Here is a 21,960-nt window from a genome sequence, read left to right on the forward strand (position 1 = left end):
GCAAGTCTGTTTATTTTTTCTAGTAAAGATTAGTACTCAGTATAGGACAGTCCCTCATGTTAATGACATTGCATCATATGGAGTTTAACCATGTACTGTGTGTTAACTTTATTTTACTTGCTAGTTAACTTGGTGCTTCCACAGATTGCATGAGTGCATAGCGCAGACACATATCCGTACTAGTTACTATAAATAAAAGATATTAGGTCGAGTTATACGCAGTCAGCGTACAGTCCAGAAACTCCCAAATACTCTGGTTTTTGAGCATGAAGCTTAGCAAACAGTGTTGGATTAGAGTGGTTAACCCTAAGTCTTCAGTGTAACTTAAACAGATGAGTTGTTTAAAACAAAAAATCTCATCCCTTGTTGTCTAGCACAAGATAAATAAGGACTAAATCATGAGGTTGTAACATCTGCTGCCACACAGGCCCACAAAAACCAGAAAGTTTTAGCAAATGAGCTATCTTGCCATTCTTTTGTTTATTTTTACTTTTTAATTTATTGTATTTATTTATTTTTACCTCTGAATAATGTCTTTTAAAAGCATTGCTATTATCATAGGTTTTCATTATTATCAGTTTTAGGGGAGAAAACAAATGTATGCTAAAACAACTATTTGCAGTAAATTAAAACTACTTCTTGCTCTAAAGTTGGACATTTTAACATGGCAGTCTATTGGGTGTAATTCACTTCTGGAGCAAGTGAATAAGGGACGTTCTAGGAACTGCAGCTCTGGACTCAGCATAAACCACATTTATTATTCATTTCTAAGATTAGTTTGGATTGTAAAATCAGCCATGAAAGTTCAGTTTGATACATTTATCAGCCAGGTTAATAAACAACTAGCTAATAATGCCTGTGTACAAGACAGTTCTTGGTATTCAACATAACAAATCAGACACTGGAGCTCCGACTGGACCCAGATGTCTTCACCGGACTATTTTGGGGATAAAATGTAGTGACAGCACGGTAGGAGCAATGCACAGATTGGATAAGTCGAACGAGCGGAGGCGCCAATGCTGACACCATGGCATTAATTAGGTCCAGAATGCATTAATCACAGTAGTACACATTACATTTACTTACATAGTTATACAGAGAGTTTGCAGTAAAACTAATCTAGTACAACTGATTTAGTGCTATCGCATGAGTACAGTATGAATGCTGTCTTCTCTCTGTCTCCCTATGAACCAGGTTCTGTTGCTGTTTCCAGCTCAAAGAAGTCTTACAGCAGAGGTTTTCTTCACTGTCTCTTCAGTTGTCTGTGTAACAAAGATGCCAAACCACCTCCAGTAAAAATCAACGCCCCTCTCTCGCTAGAAGAAAATAGGACAAAAGTAAGTGCATCTTTTAGCCCCCTCCCCTGCTCTTCCCTGAGATATCAACTTTCTCTCACCCTCCCTCTTGATCATCTTTGAACAGCATGTGGGCAGCATGATTGGCAACTGTTGGATGCCCGAAACACATGTTTTCTTGGCTTCCATATTGGTTTCTTGGCTTTCATGTTTACAAGAGCATCTCTCTTGGGCTTGGTGAAAAAGTACTCCATGTTCAGACATCAATCATGGACTTGTAGGAAAGCCGGAAATGGCGTAAATGTTGCAGAAATGAATGCTGCTTTGCAATGCTTTCTTGGAAGATGCCATTGAACAACACATGTTACCGTAGCTGTTTTTACCCTTTATAGTAGAGGGGAATTCTAGTAGAGAGTACAGTATGAGTTGTTCTTCTTCTTATTATTATGTATGAAGGTAGGTACATATAAAGAACCACACTAATATAATGTTAGATTATAAATTCATAAACAGAAACTTGTGTGAACACATGTGATGACAAAATATAAAAATGACTGGAATGTGAGGGCTTGATGTAATTCTTTATTCAGTTTTTTCTTCTTGTGTTTTTGGACAACTGACAATACTAATTATGGTTAAACTTAGTGTATCCTTTGAAAACATCACTTTTGGCTGCTACGGTCTCCAGATCAAGTGGTCAAGACGTTCTCAAGTGTCAGTTTCATATTTATGCCTTAGTTCAGCCTTTTATTGAGATTTGATATTCCACAAGTTATTTGTCACGTCTTTCCAAGTCCCCAAAATAAATTTCTTGGTCTCTGGCAAAGGGAGGGTCGAGTCAAGTGCTCAGTCTCAGTTTTGGTTGTGACAACCTGTCATGTCATCAGGCATGCTGCTCCTGTTGCTGTTACTCTCTCGGGCAGACTGCTACTCCCCCCACCAGCTCTGTGACTCTTCACTCTGAATGGACTTTACAGTTGGATGCCAGTCATTTGGGAGTTGGTCTCTACAGGAACAAATGCATGGAGTAAAAGCTTTGGACAAAGTCTGATAAATACTTTCGTGATGTATTTGGAAAACTCTGAGCAAAACAAAGGCTCTAGAGAAGGGGAACCATCCACTGAAGCCATGTTTGCTGAGCAGTGCCAGGTCCCCAAATTAACAGAAGCTGCAGATCTCACTGGCCCAACAAAGGGAAGTGCTGAACTAGGAGTAAAGGTCCTCCTTCAGGAATATACTGAGCAGGCTGTCAGCGAAGAAATGGACCCATCTATTCCTTGTTTGGAACAATGCAACCTGAACTCGGATGAGCTTGAATCCTGCACATACTTTAATGGACACGCTGACAGCTTTGAGCAATATTCAGAGAGCAATGGATTTTTTGAATCCGACCAGATCCTTGAGAAGTGCGAGACTTCAGAGTTAAGCCAACCATGTGATGAATGTACTCAACACTGTGAGTGTTTTAAGTCCTCTGAACACTGTGGTAATCATAGCTCAGCTTCTGAATGTAGTGCTTGCTGTGAACAGTGCGCAGAACACCCCCAATTATTTCAGAAATGTAAGCCCTCCGATCAGCAGTTGGACATTTCTGACCTCGACGCTGATGAATTGGAAGTAAACTGTGGCAGTGTGAGCCTTTGTGAAAGGTGCGATTTCAACCTTGAATGCACAGACCACCCCGAGGCTCTACAACAATATGAGCCGTCACAACAGCAGAGTGACGGCTTTGAGTCCGGGCCAGACGCCTCAACAGAGAACTTTCAGCAATGTGAAGCGGTGGACTCACTCAACTGTAATCCTGAAGTCTGCGAGTACGGCGAAATGTCAGATGAAACTGAATTTACAAATGATGAAGATGATGAAGAAGCAGAGGAAGACAATTATTATGATGATGATGATGGTGATGGCGATTTTGAAGATGATTTGAGTTATGAATCCAAACAAAATGAAACAGAGTTCAGTGATGAAGAATCTCACAGTTCCCCAGAAGACACACCTGTACAGGTTTACTTTGATGACACTGAAAATGTTGCCTTTGCAACTGATCTCTGGGAGACGCACGAGTACACCAAAGAAGACTTTCAACAAGCTCTTACGACAGAGGTGCCCACGGAATCTGGTGAGCCGTGTGGAAATGATGACTACGAAGTAAGCCAAGAACCAGCTCAGCAATATTCCACTTCAGAACAGTATAAATCAGAGTCCAGCGGTGAAGAAGATGGTTCCTCAGATTGCTCCTCTGTGGAAACCAAATCCTTTAAGACTTGTCCTGAAGGCAGTATTCCATCTGATCCCTTCTCTGATTCATCTGAGGAATCTGACAAAGGACCTCAGGAAGATTCCAGCGACGAGCAGACAGAGTGGGAATCTTTTGAAGATGATGAAATGCAGCCAAGTGATGAGAATAAATCGAAAACCGTTGATGTCATTGTTGAGGATTACTTTGATTTGTTTGACAAAGTGGACTATTACGGACACATATTTACACAAAAGCAGCACTACATCTCCTGTTTCGATGGCGGAGATATCCATGACCACCTGTATCTGGAAGAAGAGGCAAAGAAACATAAAGCCAATACTTTATATCAGTTTGAAGATATTAACAGGGAAACTAATGTAAAAGACACAGATACTTGCTCTGAAAATGCATCTGAAGATACTTATGAGGAAGCGGATGTGGACCAGAGTGATGGTTCTTGTGACTTAGAGACTCAGTCTGAGGATTGGCTCATCGCAAAATCAGAATCAAGTTTTGAAGAGGATGAGGAAAGCGAAATGGAGAACGGTGTCGTTTATGCAGAAAATGATGAGGAAGCAGAGGACGATAAAGCCCCTATTGATGAAGAAGCGTGTGCCTCTGATGACCACGTTTCTGTAGAAGCTGAAGTTCCCCCATCTACTGGTCCCGAGGAGAGCATGTTTGCACCATTAGCCAAGGAAATTTCTGTTGAAGGTGATGCTTATGAAGATTTTTTGTGCAGTACTCAGAATTGTGAACCCAAACCTTCTGCAACCGATGAGACTGCGAGCATCACTGATTACACGGAGGATGACAAAGCCAAGCCTGAGCCTGAAGACGATGTATTTATTACATGCTCAGAAAAAGAACCGTACTGGTCACTTATAGATAATGATGAAAATAGACAGCTTTGTGAGCCAGGTGTTGAGGAATACTATGTTTATCAGATTAAAAGCATTCAGTCATCTTTTAAACAAGCCCTGAATGGATTTATTTTAGAAAGAAACTCTCATGATCAAATAACTAATGATGAGAATGCTTCTAGGAGTCAGAGTCCTGATGCCCTGATATCTCTGAAAGAGCTGGTGGCCACTGGGGTGTGCCCAGAGGAGTGTGTGTCAGACACATTTGGAATTAATGAAGTTATTGACATGTACAGCTCAGCTGTTGAAGAGGAGTGTGTGTTAAATGAGATTTCAAAAGAAACTGGACCCCCTATAGGAATTATTCACAGTGTTGAGGAAAGAGACATGGTGGTTAAGAAGACTGAAGATAACAATGATTCTGAACAAAGCAGAGAGTCAGACGAGGATCAGAGTGACGATGAGTCCTGTGAGACTTGTGAATGTGATTACTGCATCACACCAACTGAGGAGGTATAAGATAAGATGATAAATACTTTATTTATCCCAAATTTGAGACATTTGTTTTGTAAAATTACATTAAACAGAACAAACATATAAAAAAATTTATCTTTAAAGTAAAAACTAATTGGAAATAAATTTGAAATATAGTAAAGCAGCAATGGGTACAAGTTTCCAAATTTGTAAATATTATCATGTATAACAAAATTATAGCCCGACCAAAGTATCAGCAGGGATTAAACGTCAGGCACATACAACGGTGTCTGAATTTATAAAATAAAAAAAAATTTAAGTACAGAAGAGACAAAAGGAACACCTTAAACCATGTTATGAGTGTTAATGTTGTATATTTTGTATACCAAAGGGTACTCTGTAACTTCCCTGCTGGCAGCACGTGATTGGAAGACCATAAACAACCAGATGATCTACAGTAAGTCAGGCAGAGTAATGGTTTACTCTCTGCTTGACTTGTTGTGACAGTGAAATAATATAAGATTTATTTTTTTTAAACAGAATTGTCATATTATCTTGGTAAGGAGTTATAAATAAGTAACAGATGAAAAAAAACATAATTTTTTAAAAAGAACACATAAAAAATATCAGTCAATATATAAAACCAATGCGCTACATAAATAAATGAATGTGTGTGTGTGTGTGTGTGTATATATATATATATATATATATATATATATATATACATACACACACACACACACACACACACACACACACACACACACACACACACACACACACACACACGAAACTTAACACAGGCAAGCTTCCTTACACTAGCTGACTCAATAAAATCTAAAAAACCCCTGTGGAGGTAACGGTTATCATAACAGTGATTAACAAATTTCTCTGTTTAGCTGGGCTTCAGGCTGTGTGTGCACTCATGTACAAAGGGGGTATTTAACACGTCATATGAATACTTCTGTGCAAAATGATTCCTGTGAGTGCCGCCTACTCCAGATGTTATCTGATGAGATCTTTAAAGAACACAAAAAATATAATCTTCAAATGCAACATAATTACAAATAAGATAAGAGATCAATGCTGAAGATCATCAGTATTGTAATTCAGTAGCTCTATTTAGTATTTGTAAAAAGTGTTAAAATAAAATAAACCTTAATAATTTTAAAGCTTAGTGCTGCTCAGTGCTGCTGTCCAGTTTTAAGGTACTGAACGACTGAACAGGAATTCTTGGTTTGTGTTCTGTGCTGTAGTAGCTCCAATTCCAGTTGCTTAAAAGAAACTTGGCAGCAGAATCGAGTAAAACAACATTTATACAATTTATACATTTTCTGCATCACCAAATAAATTCCTGTGATTGAAGAGTAGGTGTGTAACAGAAGTGACCATTAAAAACATAAAATAAAGAAAAGAGCAATAGATCAGGTTTAAATATGTGATAAAATATTACTTTAATTTGATTTATTTGCCTTTTTATCCTCTAAATAATTACATAAACAGTGATTTTTGACATTGTTAACTAATTTGCATTTTCACACTGATGAGTCTTGCTGCGGATGTGGTCAACAGAAAACGTTGCCTTAAAAAGTATAAAAAAAAGAAAAAAAAAGCCTTTAGCCCTTTTATCATGTTAACTCAAAGGTTTGTGGGAGAAAATAAGGCCATAAATACAAAATAAAGATTGATTGATTTATTTGTACAATCAAAACATTTATTTAACAAGAAATTAAATAAGGAGGAGAACCTATATGTTAAATTAAAATAATAGTAATTTCTTTTCTTTGCACATTATTGAATGCATGTTTATATTATTGCAGTATTTTTGGTGCATAATATTACCTTCTTTTGCTATCTTAATCTTATCTTAATTAACATTTTTATTTTATTTTTTTCTTTTGATTGTTCTGATGCCAACCATGGCAGTGAACACACAGAACTGAGACTTGGGATATTGTGTGGTATCTGTGTCAAATTCCAGCTCTGCCATTAGGCTCACGTGGCAGCTCACTGATGGACAACACATCCATCAGTGTTCCCAACAACCTGTTTGGTCATACCAACTTGTTTTTAGAAGCCGAATCACATTAACGAACTCTAATCACTGACCGCACGTTGACGGATGAGACACACTATAGCGATATCTAAATGTTCCGTCAGCACAGTAGCAGCTGTACCATCCCAGGTTCCCCCTAACCTCTTACTGAAACAACACAACACTGTTAAAGCACTTAAGTGACTAGAAACACAAGCACACACTCATAATAATCCAAATGACTTTCCCAGCATATTGAAATGATGAGACCGTATTTCTTGCGTATGTTGTATTTGAAACTTCACTTCAAAAATGTTTTTGCCTCACACAGCTTAGGTCTAAACTGTGTGCTCTTCTTCAGCTGCCAGGAGAACCACTGCTCCCACAGATAGAATCAAATGATGAAGGGAAAATCTGTGTGGTCATTGATTTGGACGAAACACTAGTGCATAGTTCATTTAAGGTAAGCCTGTGACTGTTATCTCATAATTTCGTATACTGTATACTCCATGCTTCAGTGGGAAAATAATCAACCACTCACAAAAGTTTTCATATCTATACTAATCAAAGATATTCAGAAACTATAAAGAAATTAAAAAAAAACCAAGATTCTTGTCCACACAGCTACTTTAAAGTCATTGTTTATAGGATATGTATTTATAATAGTCACTGTTAATGTGGAGATGCTGTTAAAGTAAAAAGTTAATTTAGTCCATAAAACAACAACAACACATAAAACATCAACATGCCAACTTGAGTTTACGCTGTTGGATTTGTAACTTGAGACACATGATTGCTGACTCTTTCTAATGTGTGGGTGTGGGTGTGTATGTGTATGTGTATGTGTGTGTGTGTGTGTGTGTGTGTGTGTGTGTGTGTGTGTGTGTGTGTGTGTGTATGTATGTATGTATGTGAACGCTGCTATCTCTGTCTGTAGAAATTGCTTCAATCATAGGTTCATTTTTATTTCATTTTTATCTGCTGATGGTTTGAATGCTAACATCCTATTCATGTGTCTTCACTGTTCTGAGAAAATTTTAAATGGATATAGGCTTATATAAAGAGAGAGTCAAAATGCATATACACTAGAGCAGGGGTGGGCAATCTCAGTCCACGAGGGTGTCCCTGCAGGTTTTAGATCTCACCTTGGGTCAACACACCTGAATCACATGATTAGTTCGTTACCAGGCCTCTGGAGAACTTCAGGACATGTTGAGGAGCTAATTTAGCCATTTAAATCAGCTGTGATGGTTCGAGGACACATCTAAAACCTGCAGGGACACCGGCCCTCGTGGACTGAGATTGCCCACCCCTGCACTAGAGTATACAATATAAAATACAGCCCTTTAAAGATGTATTGGAATAGTCTTCACAGCAAATGTTTTTTTTTTTTTAAATTACTCCTTTTACTCATTACTTTACTTTATTTGGATTACAATGATTCTGTAGACCTTCTTACATTCTTGGCCTTGGTTCACATGGACCCTCTTGCTCTTATTTCTATTAGGCTTCCATATTAAAGCAATTGGTCTTGCCAAGAAAAAAAAAAACATACAAAGGAGACACATGATTGGTACAAATTTAGGAGAGACAGAACATATTTTATATTTTTCACAATCCAGATCCAGCCTTCAACATAAAACCCCAAGATCTTAGGAAATGAATATTAGATTTTATAGACAGAAAAGTAAATCTGTCTTCTATAGAACAGCTACATAAAATTCATATTTACATAAACTATTTTGTGAAACTGTGTTACTGCATTCATGAGTGTTGATATACTGTATTGCGTGTTTTTAATGAAGTATCATGCAGCTTCTTTCGGTCTGTTTGATACCTTGTATGGTAGCATTCAGTGAACAAAGTAATCAATGCCAGAAGTCGAGGCTCCTGTATCACGACAAATTATGTAATGAATGCCGCGTGCTGTTTAGTCCTTCTGCGGTCACAGCCTGTCCTGAAAGATGTCACCGGATATTAGTGTCGGCTAAACGGGGTCAGACCTCCTCTGAGCTCCATGTTTAACACAACGCGGAGTGTAAAAGTCGCTGTTACTTTGACACATGAACTGCTTTAAGAGTTCCTTATATTTGAAAGGAAGAGTGGGGTTTTTTGACAAAAAGCTGCTAAAATTAATATAATAATGAAATGAAATTAGCTTTGGGTGCACAGTGATTGATCTGGAAGAAATCTCAGTGGCCTTCTCTACTGTGGTTTAGAAAATCTTACCATTAAATGGTCAAACAGTTACATCAAACATGAAAGAAAATAATAACGTATAAAAGAAATGTATGGATGTTTAGTCAAATGCATAAGAATTTGTATGCAAAGTGTTACTACACAGTTCGAGCCACAAAAGAACATAATAATGCAAATTAAATCAATGTAATATAGAGGTAGATATAAAGTATCAAGTTTAAAAAAAAAAAAGGCATTGCAGTATAATCACCCTAACTGTTTACCACTGAAGGTGAGAAACAAACCAGTGTTGTCTATACTGGGGTGGTGAAATGCTTGGAAGTTGTTGAAGTGTTCTGGTTAGCTCACACAGCCTGCTCGCTGTAAACTGATGGAGAGCAGATCTAAAAGAGGATGGAGTTGGAGCTGCTGCTATTGCTGGTGGAATTTCCTTGAGAATAACGACAATGTTTTATTAACTTTGTCTGCCATTAGAATACATAATCAAAATCATTTGCACTATTTGCTGCTGCAGGAAATAGAAAAATCCCGTGCACGTGAATGCATACTAACAGCTTCTGGATATACTCAATCTGTCTTACTTGCATTACCTCATAGTATACCAATTTAGGCCATGGTGTTATACCTTATATGGAGTACACTTGCAATGATGCTGATATCTGAGAAGCAGCCTTCTCACTTTCTGTAGTGCCTATGTTTCAGTAATCGATGGGAGAAGAATCCGTTTATTCAGTGTTTGTACTGCTCAGAGGCGGCTGGCACGACATTTTTGCTCAATTTGTTGCTGTCATTCTTTTCTCTGTTTCAAAGAGTTCTTTGGATATTATAAGTTAAAGTTTTTTTTGCTTTTGTTTCAAACAGCCAGTGAACAATGCAGATTTTATCATTCCAGTGGAAATTGATGGAACAGTTCATCAGGTAGGAACTTTATCTGCTGAAGTTACTATTTGCTGCTATAGTAAATTTGACATTACAGGGGACCCTAAAGCTCTGAGAATTTTTTTTTTTCCATGCACTCACCATCACTGTTGTAAACATCAAACACAGACGTTTATCCTTGCTTCAGTTTGCACGCGAAGCAGTGCACACGCAGCCTGACAGAGCTGTAGCCCTCTCTGTTGATGGCTCCAAGCAGCAGGTGCCTATTTCAGTGGCCTGACGAAATGAAGGAAGCTTGGCAGGCTTCTCAGAAAACACAGCCATTAATCTCAGTATGCTGTGCATATTATGTACGGGGCTCACTGGGATGGCATTACCTTTCCCCTACCGGCTTTAAATGGCAACTGCGGTCTGTTGAGCTTGGCCAGAAGAAAGAAGAGCTTTCAAAAGGCCTGGGTCTGTTTCAAGTAATCCAGGATAGGCTTGTTAAAGTGGGGAAAGCCTATTCGGGATGACTTGGTTCAGAAACAAGGCCACCAGCATCTCAGTGGAGGTAGATATAGAGTTTTATTAAGGTGCTTCTGCTATGTTTTATTGCACATATTATTTCTTCTTTATGTAATGCCAATAATGGCATATGTAGCTGTAGACATCACTTTTCATTAAGGGATATTTTTGCTAAAAAGAGAACTGACATGTTTAGTTGCTGTTTTTATATTCACTTCAGTTTATTTACAGCAGTTGTTTTAAGAATCTTTATGTTGTAAGGTAAAGCAAGAACCACGATCAGACTATTCACTATGTGAGATCACATGGTGACAGTGGGGAGGAGGAACTCCCTTTTAAGAGGAAGTGATATCCAACACAGCCAGGTTCAAGGAGGGGTAGACTTTTTTTCCCCCCCAAGATTTTACTAACACACTAGATCTGAACTACAGTGGTTATTTACATGTGTTGTCCTTTGAGCTTTTTGTGGTCAGAATCTGTCTCTAGTAGCAGCACCGATTCTGCATTTATTTATTTTTCTCCTGCACTCAGGTGTACGTGTTAAAGAGACCCCACGTTGATGAATTCCTAAAGAGGATGGGAGAAATGTTTGAGTGTGTTCTGTTCACCGCAAGCTTGTCAAAGGTATGTCGTCATCCTTTATGACCAAAACATTACACTTAGGATTACTGGAGGAAAAGACTCATTTTGTGAGTGATCTACAGACGGCATAAGAAACTTGTGATATTGGTTAGGCGAATGTGCAAATTTTAACCTCTAACCTCTTTTATTATTCTTTTTTTGTTAAATTCATATTTTTGTAAGTTTAGTTTCAGACTGCTATAATAACCTTGTAGTTATCTCATGGACTTGCATTAAACCACTTGGAGGATAAAGTTACGAGATGGCAAATCCAGTTTTGTTTTGGTATTGCTTCTATAGTATGCCGATCCTGTGTCAGACCTGTTGGATAAATGGGGGGCCTTCCGGAGCCGTCTTTTCCGGGAAGCTTGTGTCTTCCACAAAGGAAACTACGTAAAAGACCTGAGCCGTTTAGGAAGAGACCTCAACAAGGTTATCATCTTAGACAACTCCCCAGCCTCCTACATCTTCCACCCCGAAAATGCAGTAGGTCATTTAGATTTCTTTGTGCAACACACTCAAACACTGTTATTCACAGAAAAATCTTACATTTCCATCTGAGTTTTTGGGGCGGGGGTAGTAGTGGACTATCTAAAAGAATTTCTAATCCCACCATCTGCTACTTTTGTCCACACCTCCAGGTTCCTGTAGCATCCTGGTTTAATGACATGTCAGACACTGAGCTCCTCGATCTTATCCCGTTCTTTGAGAGACTAAGCAAGGTGGACGACATCTATGACATTCTCAGACATCAGAGTACTTCACAGAGTTAACAGAGGCGGGATACTAGGATGAAGATGAGCACCAGCGGCTGTCATCCGGGGGCCACGGAGGCCGGTGGGCAGAAGGCTCCACAGTGCTTCCCAATACAAGGACCACACTGCAATAAAGGGCTGTCATTTAATCTAAGATACTCACAGCAATACTGCATACAAAGTGACAGCAGCCTTCCAGCTGGGTTGAGTGCTGCTGTACAGGCCGTTGACCTGAACGCTGTGACAGATCTGTTTTTCTTTTTTGTGAAGTCCAAGATGTGATTAAATGACTTCTGGAGATGTCTTTTGCAGTGCAGCTAGCGTGTTGTTGTTGTCGTTTTGTGACAGCACTGACCTTTGTAAGTTTGCTGTAAAGCTAGATTGTGCGAACAGTTGTTCAGCGTCGTTCTACGAATTCACCCCTATGAGTCATTTTAATGTCAGTGAAGCAAAAGCATTTGAAGTTTTCACACAGCAAATAACACATCACTGAAGACTGTAGCTCAAATCCCGCTGAGCTAATATATATATATATATATATATACAAAAAAAATTCATCTTGTATTGCTTATTTTGATGTTTTCTAAATGTTGTATATTTTACTGTATGTCTTTGAAAAGCTTTGAATAGAATATACTGTTTAATGTAGCACTTGCTTTTACGTGTAAAAGACGTTTTTCTTTCTTCATCTTTTTTTGCAATAGAAAAAAAATACCCATTAGTCTGCTGTTAGTGAATATACACTGCTCCAGAAAATTAAGGGAATGCTCATCACAGTCCATCTGGTAAGGAAGCAGGAGCCAATAAATCCATTGCACCTACTTAAATCAAAGCTGCGACAGCTACACTGGAGAGATGACAACAAGACAACCGACAAAAAGTGAGCATTTTTCTTTAGTTTTGCTTTTTGTTACTGTTCTTGTCATTACTGGTAGCATGAGAGCAGCTCATTCAGGTTGCACAGGTAGTCCAGCTTCTCCAGAATGCTCCAGCATCCGTAGATGCTAATACAAGAATCTTTGCTATGTCTGCCAACGCAGTCTCAATAGTGTGGAGGCGATATCAAGAGATGGTTCTTTACACAAGGAGAGCTGGATTATGCTGATTATGCGACTTAGCAAAAGGGCCGGTATCGTCTTCTTCTGCAAGAAGGAACAGGAAGAGCATTGCCAAAATGGCCTCTAAACTTGGGAGGTCCACCACTGGCACCACATTCTCTTCACAGATGACAGCAGTTGACACTGAGCACGTTTTTAAGATGTGACAGAGTCTGATACTGTGGTGAGCATCAGCCAGGATGGCTGGTGTGGCAGTGGTTTAGTGATGATCTAGGGAGGCGCTTCCATGGAGGGTCACACAGACCTCCATGTGTTCTTGAACCGTACCTTGATCATTGTTAAGGATAAAGTTCTCAGAGCCACTCTCAGATGTTATGTAGGTGCAGTGAAAGACAATGGCTGGCCTCATGTAGCCATGGAGTGGATCTCACATTCACCAGAAGATGACTCCAGCTGAGAAATTGTCGTACATCTGATGCTGTGACCTATCACCACAGACTCTTCAGGAACTCGATGACGTGATCCAAATCTAGGAAAAGATCATCCAGCACACTGTAGACCATCTCACCAGGAGCATGAGTTGGATTGCCTATGATCTCCATTTTAAGGAGTAATGTCCTCAGTCTGTCGAGCAGGTGGGCACTGGAGAGCATGGACCCCTTTTGTGTCCTTGTAAACACAGAAACCCAAGAATTCTTCTTCGTTCATTAGAAAGTCACCTAGGATTTTCAGATTGATACCATGGATGCTTCGGCTAGGAGGCTGAGGGGTAGCACTGGTGGCCAGAAATATTTTTATTAACTAACTTTATTTAAAGGTCTCATAGTGCTGATGATTCTGGTTTCACGTGACTCACCTGATTTTAAAATAACATTTTATTTTTCAAATGCAAAGTAAGTGTTCCCCTAATTTCTTTGAGCAGTGTAGTTTTTATTCCGTTACTAAATCCTAGTGGAATATGTGAAAATCATTTTAGAAGATGTTTCAGACTGTATATAACAGATGGGTGCAGCTTTAGGGTCTAAAAGTGAAGCAGAAATTCCTCAAACTTGCATTTTTTTTATTTCTCTCTCGACGCATGGGACTTTACAAAACAATGGGTGATGTCATGAGAGCTACATCCATCTTTTATATACAGTTTATGGTTATGCAGTTCCAGGCACCAACACCAGGTTCTTTTATTTTGCAATTTCAACCTGTAAGGCTTGTAAAGCTTAGTCAGGCTTTGTTGTACTGTATATGCAGATGGGTGACAAAGGAAAAACCAGTGTCAGGTTTCTCAGTAAGAACGACTTCACCATCAATTTAATTAGTTCCTTCAACTCTAGTGGATAGGATAACACTCTGCTAAATGATATTACCTCATTTGGTGTTTTGTTGTTGTTATGGAGAGAGTTGTCAAACATGCCAGCCCCAAATCTCCCTTAGTTATTCACTTGGGTTAAGATGTTATGACTGCAAAGTCCAAAGTATGATTTATATATTTTCAGTATGGAAGAAACCAACAGTTTAAAAATGTGTTATTCAGAGGATCACTTTTATAGAATAATAGCTTTGAAATGTTTTTTTTTTTTTTTTTCCCCTTTTAATGGAGTAAGGTGCCCAAACTCTGCCAGAGGTACAAGAGCCACAGCAAGAGTCCAGGGTTCAGGTTTTTCCTTTAATTTGTCACCCACTGTTTAGCTCTGGAGTAGCATTAAGAAGCTGATTTACACCACACTGACTGAAGTTCACACACACACGTGTACAACAGCAAAAGTGAGTGAGGCTATTTTTGTTTTGTGGGGGGGGGGGTTGTTTTTTTTTTTGTATATACGTTTATCAGGATTTTATTGTCATCTAGTTTTAATGTTTTTCTGAGTTATCACTTGTGTTGGCCATCAGTAATGTAATATTTGATGCTGTCTTGGAAAAGTTTGATTTGACTTTGATGCCTACTGTCAGTAAACTTGAATGTGGCGTGTACGACCTTATCGATCTGTATATTCAGTTTGATTTGAGGGGAATTTGCCGCATGTGCTCAAATCCCGATTTTGTATTTGTGTGTGAGGATTTCAGAGTGATTGCATTAGTTTATCTCTATTAGTTTTACTTTAAACAAAAGAAAAACCATAATCGGTCTTGAAGTATTCATTTATCTTTTGGAACATATGCAACAAGATGACTCGTCTCAAGTAAAGAAGCTGGTTTAAATGAGCGCGTTCCTTCAACTGCAGCTAATAACAGTCAACACTGGGGAAAAAAGACGAGATACTTTCAACTTCCATCAATAAAGCATGTTTTATTGAAACGGTCATATTTCACTACAGTACTTGACTTCACATTCCTCACACTCAACACAACATATAAGATCAAGTCGAAAGGAAAAAATGGAATATGGAACAGGTTTGATATGAAAACGGCAATCGTTCTCCACTCGACAAACGTAATACCCACACGATAAAACCATTTGGTAAATCAAGCATGCCCTGATCATCAGTCAAGGTGATCAGATGTTTTTCTTTCTTTCATTTTGGCCCAGTATATTTACATTACAAGCCGTTTGCTGCAAGACAGAAAGCTCTTTATTCAAAGTTTCCATGAAAACCTTTTAAAAAAAAAAAAAAAAAAAAAAAAATTTCTTTACAATGAACCAATGATGGAAACATTTATTGCGCTGACACAAAAACCAACTGGTCATACCCATAAACTGCATATAAAAGATGGGCGTTCAATGGACTTTCAGGTATGAAGAAGTATTTTTAATGTTTTACCGCGCGGCGGCTACTCTGATTGCAGAAAGAGTTATGGATTTATAAAAGTCTTAAGTGTCCTCAGAAGTCCTCAAATTCCTTCCTATGTGACTCAACATTTTCCTGATTGGCTGAATCAACTGCTTGATTTAGAGCATATTGAATACAGTACTAAATTATAGTTGTTATGGCTCAAATATAAGATAAAACACAGTATTCTCATTGGCTAATGACTTCTCACTTTTCAGACCAGTTCCAGAGGCGGGAAACGACTAAATGCAATTACTGTTACTGTACTTAAGTCAAATTTTCAGGTATTTGTGCTTTTGAGTATTTATTTTTCTGATGACTTTTTACATTTAATGTATTTTCTACTCCTTCCATTTTCAAAACAGGCTCGTTATTTAGGTGTGGGGAGTCATTATTTCTTACTTATTTCCTACTGCACGCTTTAAAACATTAAGCCAGTTTACATAACAAGTAAATTGGAGAATCCATCACCAATGCTTATTGTGCAAAAAGAGATAAAGAGAGAAAAAGGCAAAATAAGCAGAAACCCACAGTCACGGGTTAATGTGGACATTCATGGTGCAGATGTTCATAAGTGCTGAAGAGTAACGGGCATAAGGGGAGCAATGTTTGGTTTTGTTAAGTGGCAGGTAATTTAAAAAGCAGCATTTCCAACAAATATCAGCAAAAGCACAAACTTTGGACTTCAATGCGTCTGCTAGCTAAAGCTACACCTGCTTCAGATAACTCACCCAGAGATGGATTCGTGGACATGTCCATCATGTATATCATGGATACATCGTGTACCATCTCATACATGATGTTTTCCTGAATTATCTTTTTGTGAAATGTCCTGTACAAGACATTAAAGTATAGTAACTTTGTGTATTTCAAAGTTTAGCGAGGGCCATGCTGGTTAGTAAAAGGACTGTGGTGAAGTTGAAAGTAATAGACTATGTTGGAACAGTGCAGAGCAGCCGTGATCTGCTTGGTCAGTGTAACAGAGTAACAGCCATGAATTTAAGCTGATGATTCACTGTACCGTGCACTACTCCAACCAATCCTAGGGTTCATCCACCTGCCAAATCCCACTTTAACAAATGACTGTTAAGGTGTGGAAGTATTTTATTATTTTTTAATTCCCTTTGTTTTTCTTTGTTTAGGCTCTACATGCAGATTTTCAAACTGAGTACATTGGGTACATGCTCTTATTTCATTAATATTATTTTATTATATTATTAATGGAGTTCTGTTAGCTTTACACAAAATAGCTAGCAGAAATGTCACCGGAGAAGCTACTTTTTGCTTTCATATTTGGGTACATTTCAGAGCCTGTAATGTTTTCACTTTTACTTAAGTAAAGAAGCTGAATCAGTAGTTGAACTTTCATCAGGGAATTTTTAACACAAGTATCTGTACTTCTGCTTAAGTGATGAATGTGAGTACTTTTGCCACCTCTGCCAGTGGGTTACATCATGTTGGGTAAGTCCATCTTTTATATGCAGTCTGTTCTCATACTTCATTCTGGTGTTTCTGTTTTCTAAACCAAAAGTAAAAGTCTCTGCCACAACATCCACACAAAAACATGCTGTAATAAAATAAGGGGAACCTAAAATTAATGTATAATGTTAGTTTTCTAATGGAAAAGGCCTACCAATGTGTGTATACAGACACACATTGAGAGTTTTAATTTTTGCTTTACATACATTATATTCCAAATCTCTTTCGAGTTGCTGTTGTTGGGTTACTTTAACACTAATGATGCTTAAAGGAACTAACCAGAGACTTTAAGTTAGAGGATTTTAATCAGATTTTTATTTCATTTCATTCTAATTTATTTGGCACAAATACACATTCATCTTAAGCTTTCATAACCCAGTTAACCCAGTCAAACCACTTTCACATTGGACATTATTTACAACGAAACTGCAGTTTTATATAACAACAAAAAACTCTTTGTAAATGTTCTCACATGCTGGCAAATGTTGTCATTAAAATGATGACATGATTAAATGAACTGCATGAAAATCCATCACAACCCTGTTTAAGCCACGTTTACAGACTGTATTTAAATATATAAGCAATTTCAGTGGTACATTTTGAGCCACCAGTATAATAATTAAGCCACATCAAGGTGATTGCAGAGCAGGGATTTCACTCAGTGATCACCTGTGAAGCAGAGGAAAAAATTACTCTGAAGTCCAGAGCAACAAAGTCTTACAGATGTTTCAGCGAGGCTTGCCATATTTTATTTTTTAATATAATTAAACATAACTCTGACCATTCTAGACAAGCGCCTGTTTCAAAGAAGTGGTCCCTTTCAGTAAGTGGTTTTATCTGATACCCCAAAAGTACTGTCATGACAGATGAACTCGAGAACCCCCTCTCATGTTTAAATGAGTTCCCATGAAGTCATTTTATACTGGAACTGGACTATTTTCAGCTTTCCACTCTTACTCTTACCATTGAGATTCGGATTACCATTTACGAGCTATGACTCGCAAACTGTCTCCACTGTTTATTGCTAACTATTAGCTTACCATCACAACCATGTGTGCACTACTTAGGTACCACCCCAAAAATGCTGTTCATCACGTTTATTGGCCAGTTTTTAAGTATTAATGTTTAGCTAACACATTTGTTGACTGTTAGATAAAACTAAGGATAATCTGGAGTTAAATGATACTGTTAGCTATTCTTAACATAGCTTCTCCACATACCAAGCAGTCTGGTGTACCATTAGCCAACAATTTGAATTGTTAATCTTAGATTTAGCCAATAATTTCCAGCTCTTTAGTGACAAATCTGTTTCAGCTTTATTTATCTATATTGTTGGATGATAATTTCATGCTAGCATATTTTTAATTAATAAACCTTTTTATTCACAGTTGATGCTAACTATATCAACCATCCTTTTATGTTTTCTTTTCCGCTTTATTTTTCTATTGCATAACCATTACATAGAACAGTAATTCTAAACCAAGGATTAAAGTAACCCCTAACACAGTGTGAGCAGAAAACTGTGGATCATAGATTGCATATAAAAGAAAGATGCAGTCTTAGGATTGAAACGCGAAGATAATGCGTGTGGGAAAAAATGACCATTGTTCCCTTGATCTTGTTCTGAGACCTCAACGAATACTTTGATAAGATTAAGAGCTTAAGAGCTAATTTCAAATCTTATTTAATACAAAATGATCTGCATTTTAAAAAAAATATAATACCCATCCTAGTCAACAGGAGGATAAACAGAGCATGCTAGCCTACTTCCCTCAGTTTCAGACTCCTCACTTTTCACTGCGATGGTTCAAGCTTCTATTGAGTCTGCTTCGTTCTTTGATTAGATTAGATTAAACTAGACTACATCAGCCTTTTTTTTTTCCTTGGCAGAATGTCGAGGAAATACATTATGTAATATAATATATAAACACTCATTTACAATTTCACCTATTGCAATTTATTACTTTATGCAATAATTCATACCTATTTATCTTAAAGTTTGGAACTCTGTGCCTTTTTCCTGAAGGCATAAACTTATAATTAAACCCCAAAGGGAATACTTTTACCCCTGGGTAAAAATTACTTTTCTAAATAAGACTGATTCTTCTTTTATACGTTTTATTTAAGATTTTAAGAGACACGAGATCTGAAATTATGCAGTGTTTGCAAAAAAACACCCCAAACCTACCTACATGTCATGTGAAAGAGTAATAATTTTTTGCCTTCCATAATACCAACAATTTAAGCTTTCATTCTACAAAAGTAATCCACACATTTCTAATGATTTCTGAAGTCCGAGACCTGAAGGCAATCACATATATTGTAAGACCCAAATGTAGACACAGCTATCATGTGAGCAAAATTTAACTTATTATAACACAATCAGAGCAAATCCATTTACCTCCCCAGTGTTTTAATTGCCTTGACTTTTCCTACTCATGCATGGGTTCTGCTCATGTTGCAATCTGCCCTCTTTTTAAAGCTGAGTGAATTTCTGACAGTTTTACTGCCTGAACATAGCACACATTCATTTAAAAGGCGACATAATAAAACTAAAAATAGTTTAACCTACTCCTGCTTCGTCGGGTGCGTGCTCCATTTTGCTTGACCTACATGCCTGTTGATGGACTGCCACCATAAACACCCTATATTGATAATAGAACGCAGCACCCTGGGCGCCAAACATTTACTGTTTTTATTGCTTTGTGCTGTATATACCACGCCAAGTCATGCAACATACTTTAAATACGCCACATGGGCAGTTTGTTTTGTTCACCTGCAAATCTGCAGTTTCATTTCATGGCAAAGAAAACATAATGTTACTATTACACTCAAACATCATTTTCTCCTCCAACTGCGCATCATTACACTTTCTATATTTTGTTTCTTTGCATTCGAATGGGGCAAATTCGAGACTTTGTTATTACCTCCATCTAGTGGTTCAGGTGTCAATTACACCACCAGGTTTTAAATTGCATGTTTAACCGGCTAGAGCATGACTTTTACAGCACATAATAATAATCTATAATATTAAAGGATGTCTGTAGCCATATTTTGAGAATGACGCTGCGGCCCTCTATGAATCATATAAAGTCATTTCAAATATGCAAATAAAGCTACTAAAATACTGCCTCTTAAAAATTGCCATTATTCTACTTACTCACTATCCGCAGCTGGGCTTTGCTCTTTGTTTTCCCAGCCGTGAACTCTACCACGCCATTCATTTCCGGAGAGGTCTGCCTGAGAGTCAGCCTGTGCACTGTGCCCATCTTCTCCAGGCGTACCCGAGAGCTCGACTGCAAAGGCTCCCCATTCAGAGTCCACACGGGGGATTTGAAGACAGGAGCTGAGACCTCACATTCGAAGCAGGCCTCATCAGGAGCCATGACTTCCACATCTTTAAGCTCTCGGACCAACAATAAAGACAGGGCTGGGTAAGGGCACGAGAGAGAGAACGGTTAACTGTTTTAACCTATGAATACACATTTTTAAGAAGATGTCTCGGTCTGAGCAGAAAAGTTAAAACAAAGGAGGCAAAACATCCATCACTCCAGTTTTTTAGCCCCAATTCATCCAATTCAGAGTCACAGAGAGGCTGGAGCTCATCCTAGCTGTCATAGGCCAAGGCACCCTATCTTACTTCACAAGGTAGGAAGTAGACCGTTAACTCTTTGAGGAGGCTGACACCTACTGGTTAAAAACAAAACAACAGAGGGTCTCTCTCTCTCACTATGTGTGTATATATATATATTTACACATATTATATATATTATAATATTAATATTGGAATATATATATAATATTAATTTATATTGTAATTTTAAAAACATTGTATTTCCCTTAGTTTTCTGATCATTAATGAACCAAAATGCATGATAAAATGTATGCTATGGTAATTAAACCCCAATTAAGAAAACTGTTTTTAAAAATTATTTAATTACAGAGCAGTGCACCAAAATAAACTGTGAAGGAAAAAACATTGAAAAATCAACCAAATATGAACAAAGGCCCCCCAGATCCCCTGAGAATCAGCTCATTTATGTCCAATAATTTCTGTCTATTTAATAAAACTATAAATTTTTCACAGGCCCTGAAACTACAGTGAGGAGGCTGAAAAAAATGATTTTTTTGACAGTTTTTTTTTTTTTTTTACAGCATTTGAGTGCTCTCATAAATTCATAAGTACAGAATACAGCCACACAGAATTTTCAAGACTGAAAAACTGTGACCAGATTTTACAGCCACACAGTCAAAATCAAGCTATAATCTTAATTGTTCAAGATTTTATTCTATAATCAACTCTGAACATCAGTATCCAAGGCAATATTATAGGTTCACTAGCCAAAGTGAGGCTAACACAAACATCCAGAGCACTGAATGTCAAACTACAATATATTCAACAATCTTTTTATCAGTGTTGCTCCTGCATACTAATTAGCAGTTAAGAGGCTGGATGGATGATTTTTTAAAATTACAATAGTCAATGTCTTACATCAAAGAGCCCGGCTGATATTTTTAACATCAGATTATGTTGCCAAGAAACATCCTGTGTTTTTGCCTTTTGGATCATCATCATCATTATTATTACATTGCTTGCCTGAAAGTTAAATAAGGCCTACTTTTGAAAAAAATCCTTCTTTAACTGTTCCCATATTTACAAAGCAGCGCCACAGTAGATTTGCCCTCCCAGGAATAACCTACAAGGGGTTCTTCTGCTGGCCGTGCTCTCATTCTGTTCTCAAACAGGACCCTTTCATGATTTAGGCAAATGTGTAAACCACTACACTATGA

The 21,960-nt window shown here is 37.8% G+C and overlaps 2 protein-coding genes across 2 annotated transcripts in view; one reads left to right on the plus strand and one right to left on the minus strand.

The window, feature by feature from the left end:
- The first annotated feature begins 1,290 nt into the window (after positions 1-1,290).
- LOC116334072 lies at positions 1,291-15,222 on the plus strand. Its single transcript, XM_039600083.1, has 7 exons — positions 1,291-1,337; positions 2,183-4,913; positions 7,271-7,372; positions 9,970-10,026; positions 11,026-11,118; positions 11,416-11,601; positions 11,757-15,222. Exons 2-7 carry the CDS (start codon positions 2,277-2,279, stop codon positions 11,886-11,888), a joined length of 3,207 nt encoding a protein of 1,068 aa, XP_039456017.1. The 5' UTR covers positions 1,291-1,337; positions 2,183-2,276; the 3' UTR covers positions 11,889-15,222.
- The window catches only part of LOC116334048 (obscurin-like protein 1), a 40,302-nt gene continuing 32,848 nt past the window's right edge, over positions 14,507-21,960 (minus strand). The window contains exons 23-24 of the mRNA XM_039600084.1: positions 20,330-20,599; positions 14,507-17,838 (exon numbers count right to left, since the gene is read on the minus strand). Coding sequence (XP_039456018.1) covers positions 17,828-17,838; positions 20,330-20,599 — 281 coding nt within the window. The 3' untranslated portion in view covers positions 14,507-17,827. The remainder of the gene's footprint in view (positions 17,839-20,329; positions 20,600-21,960) is intronic.

This window comes from Oreochromis aureus, linkage group 16 (genome assembly GCF_013358895.1).
Source record: "Oreochromis aureus strain Israel breed Guangdong linkage group 16, ZZ_aureus, whole genome shotgun sequence".
Taxonomy (NCBI): Eukaryota; Metazoa; Chordata; class Actinopteri; order Cichliformes; family Cichlidae; genus Oreochromis; species Oreochromis aureus.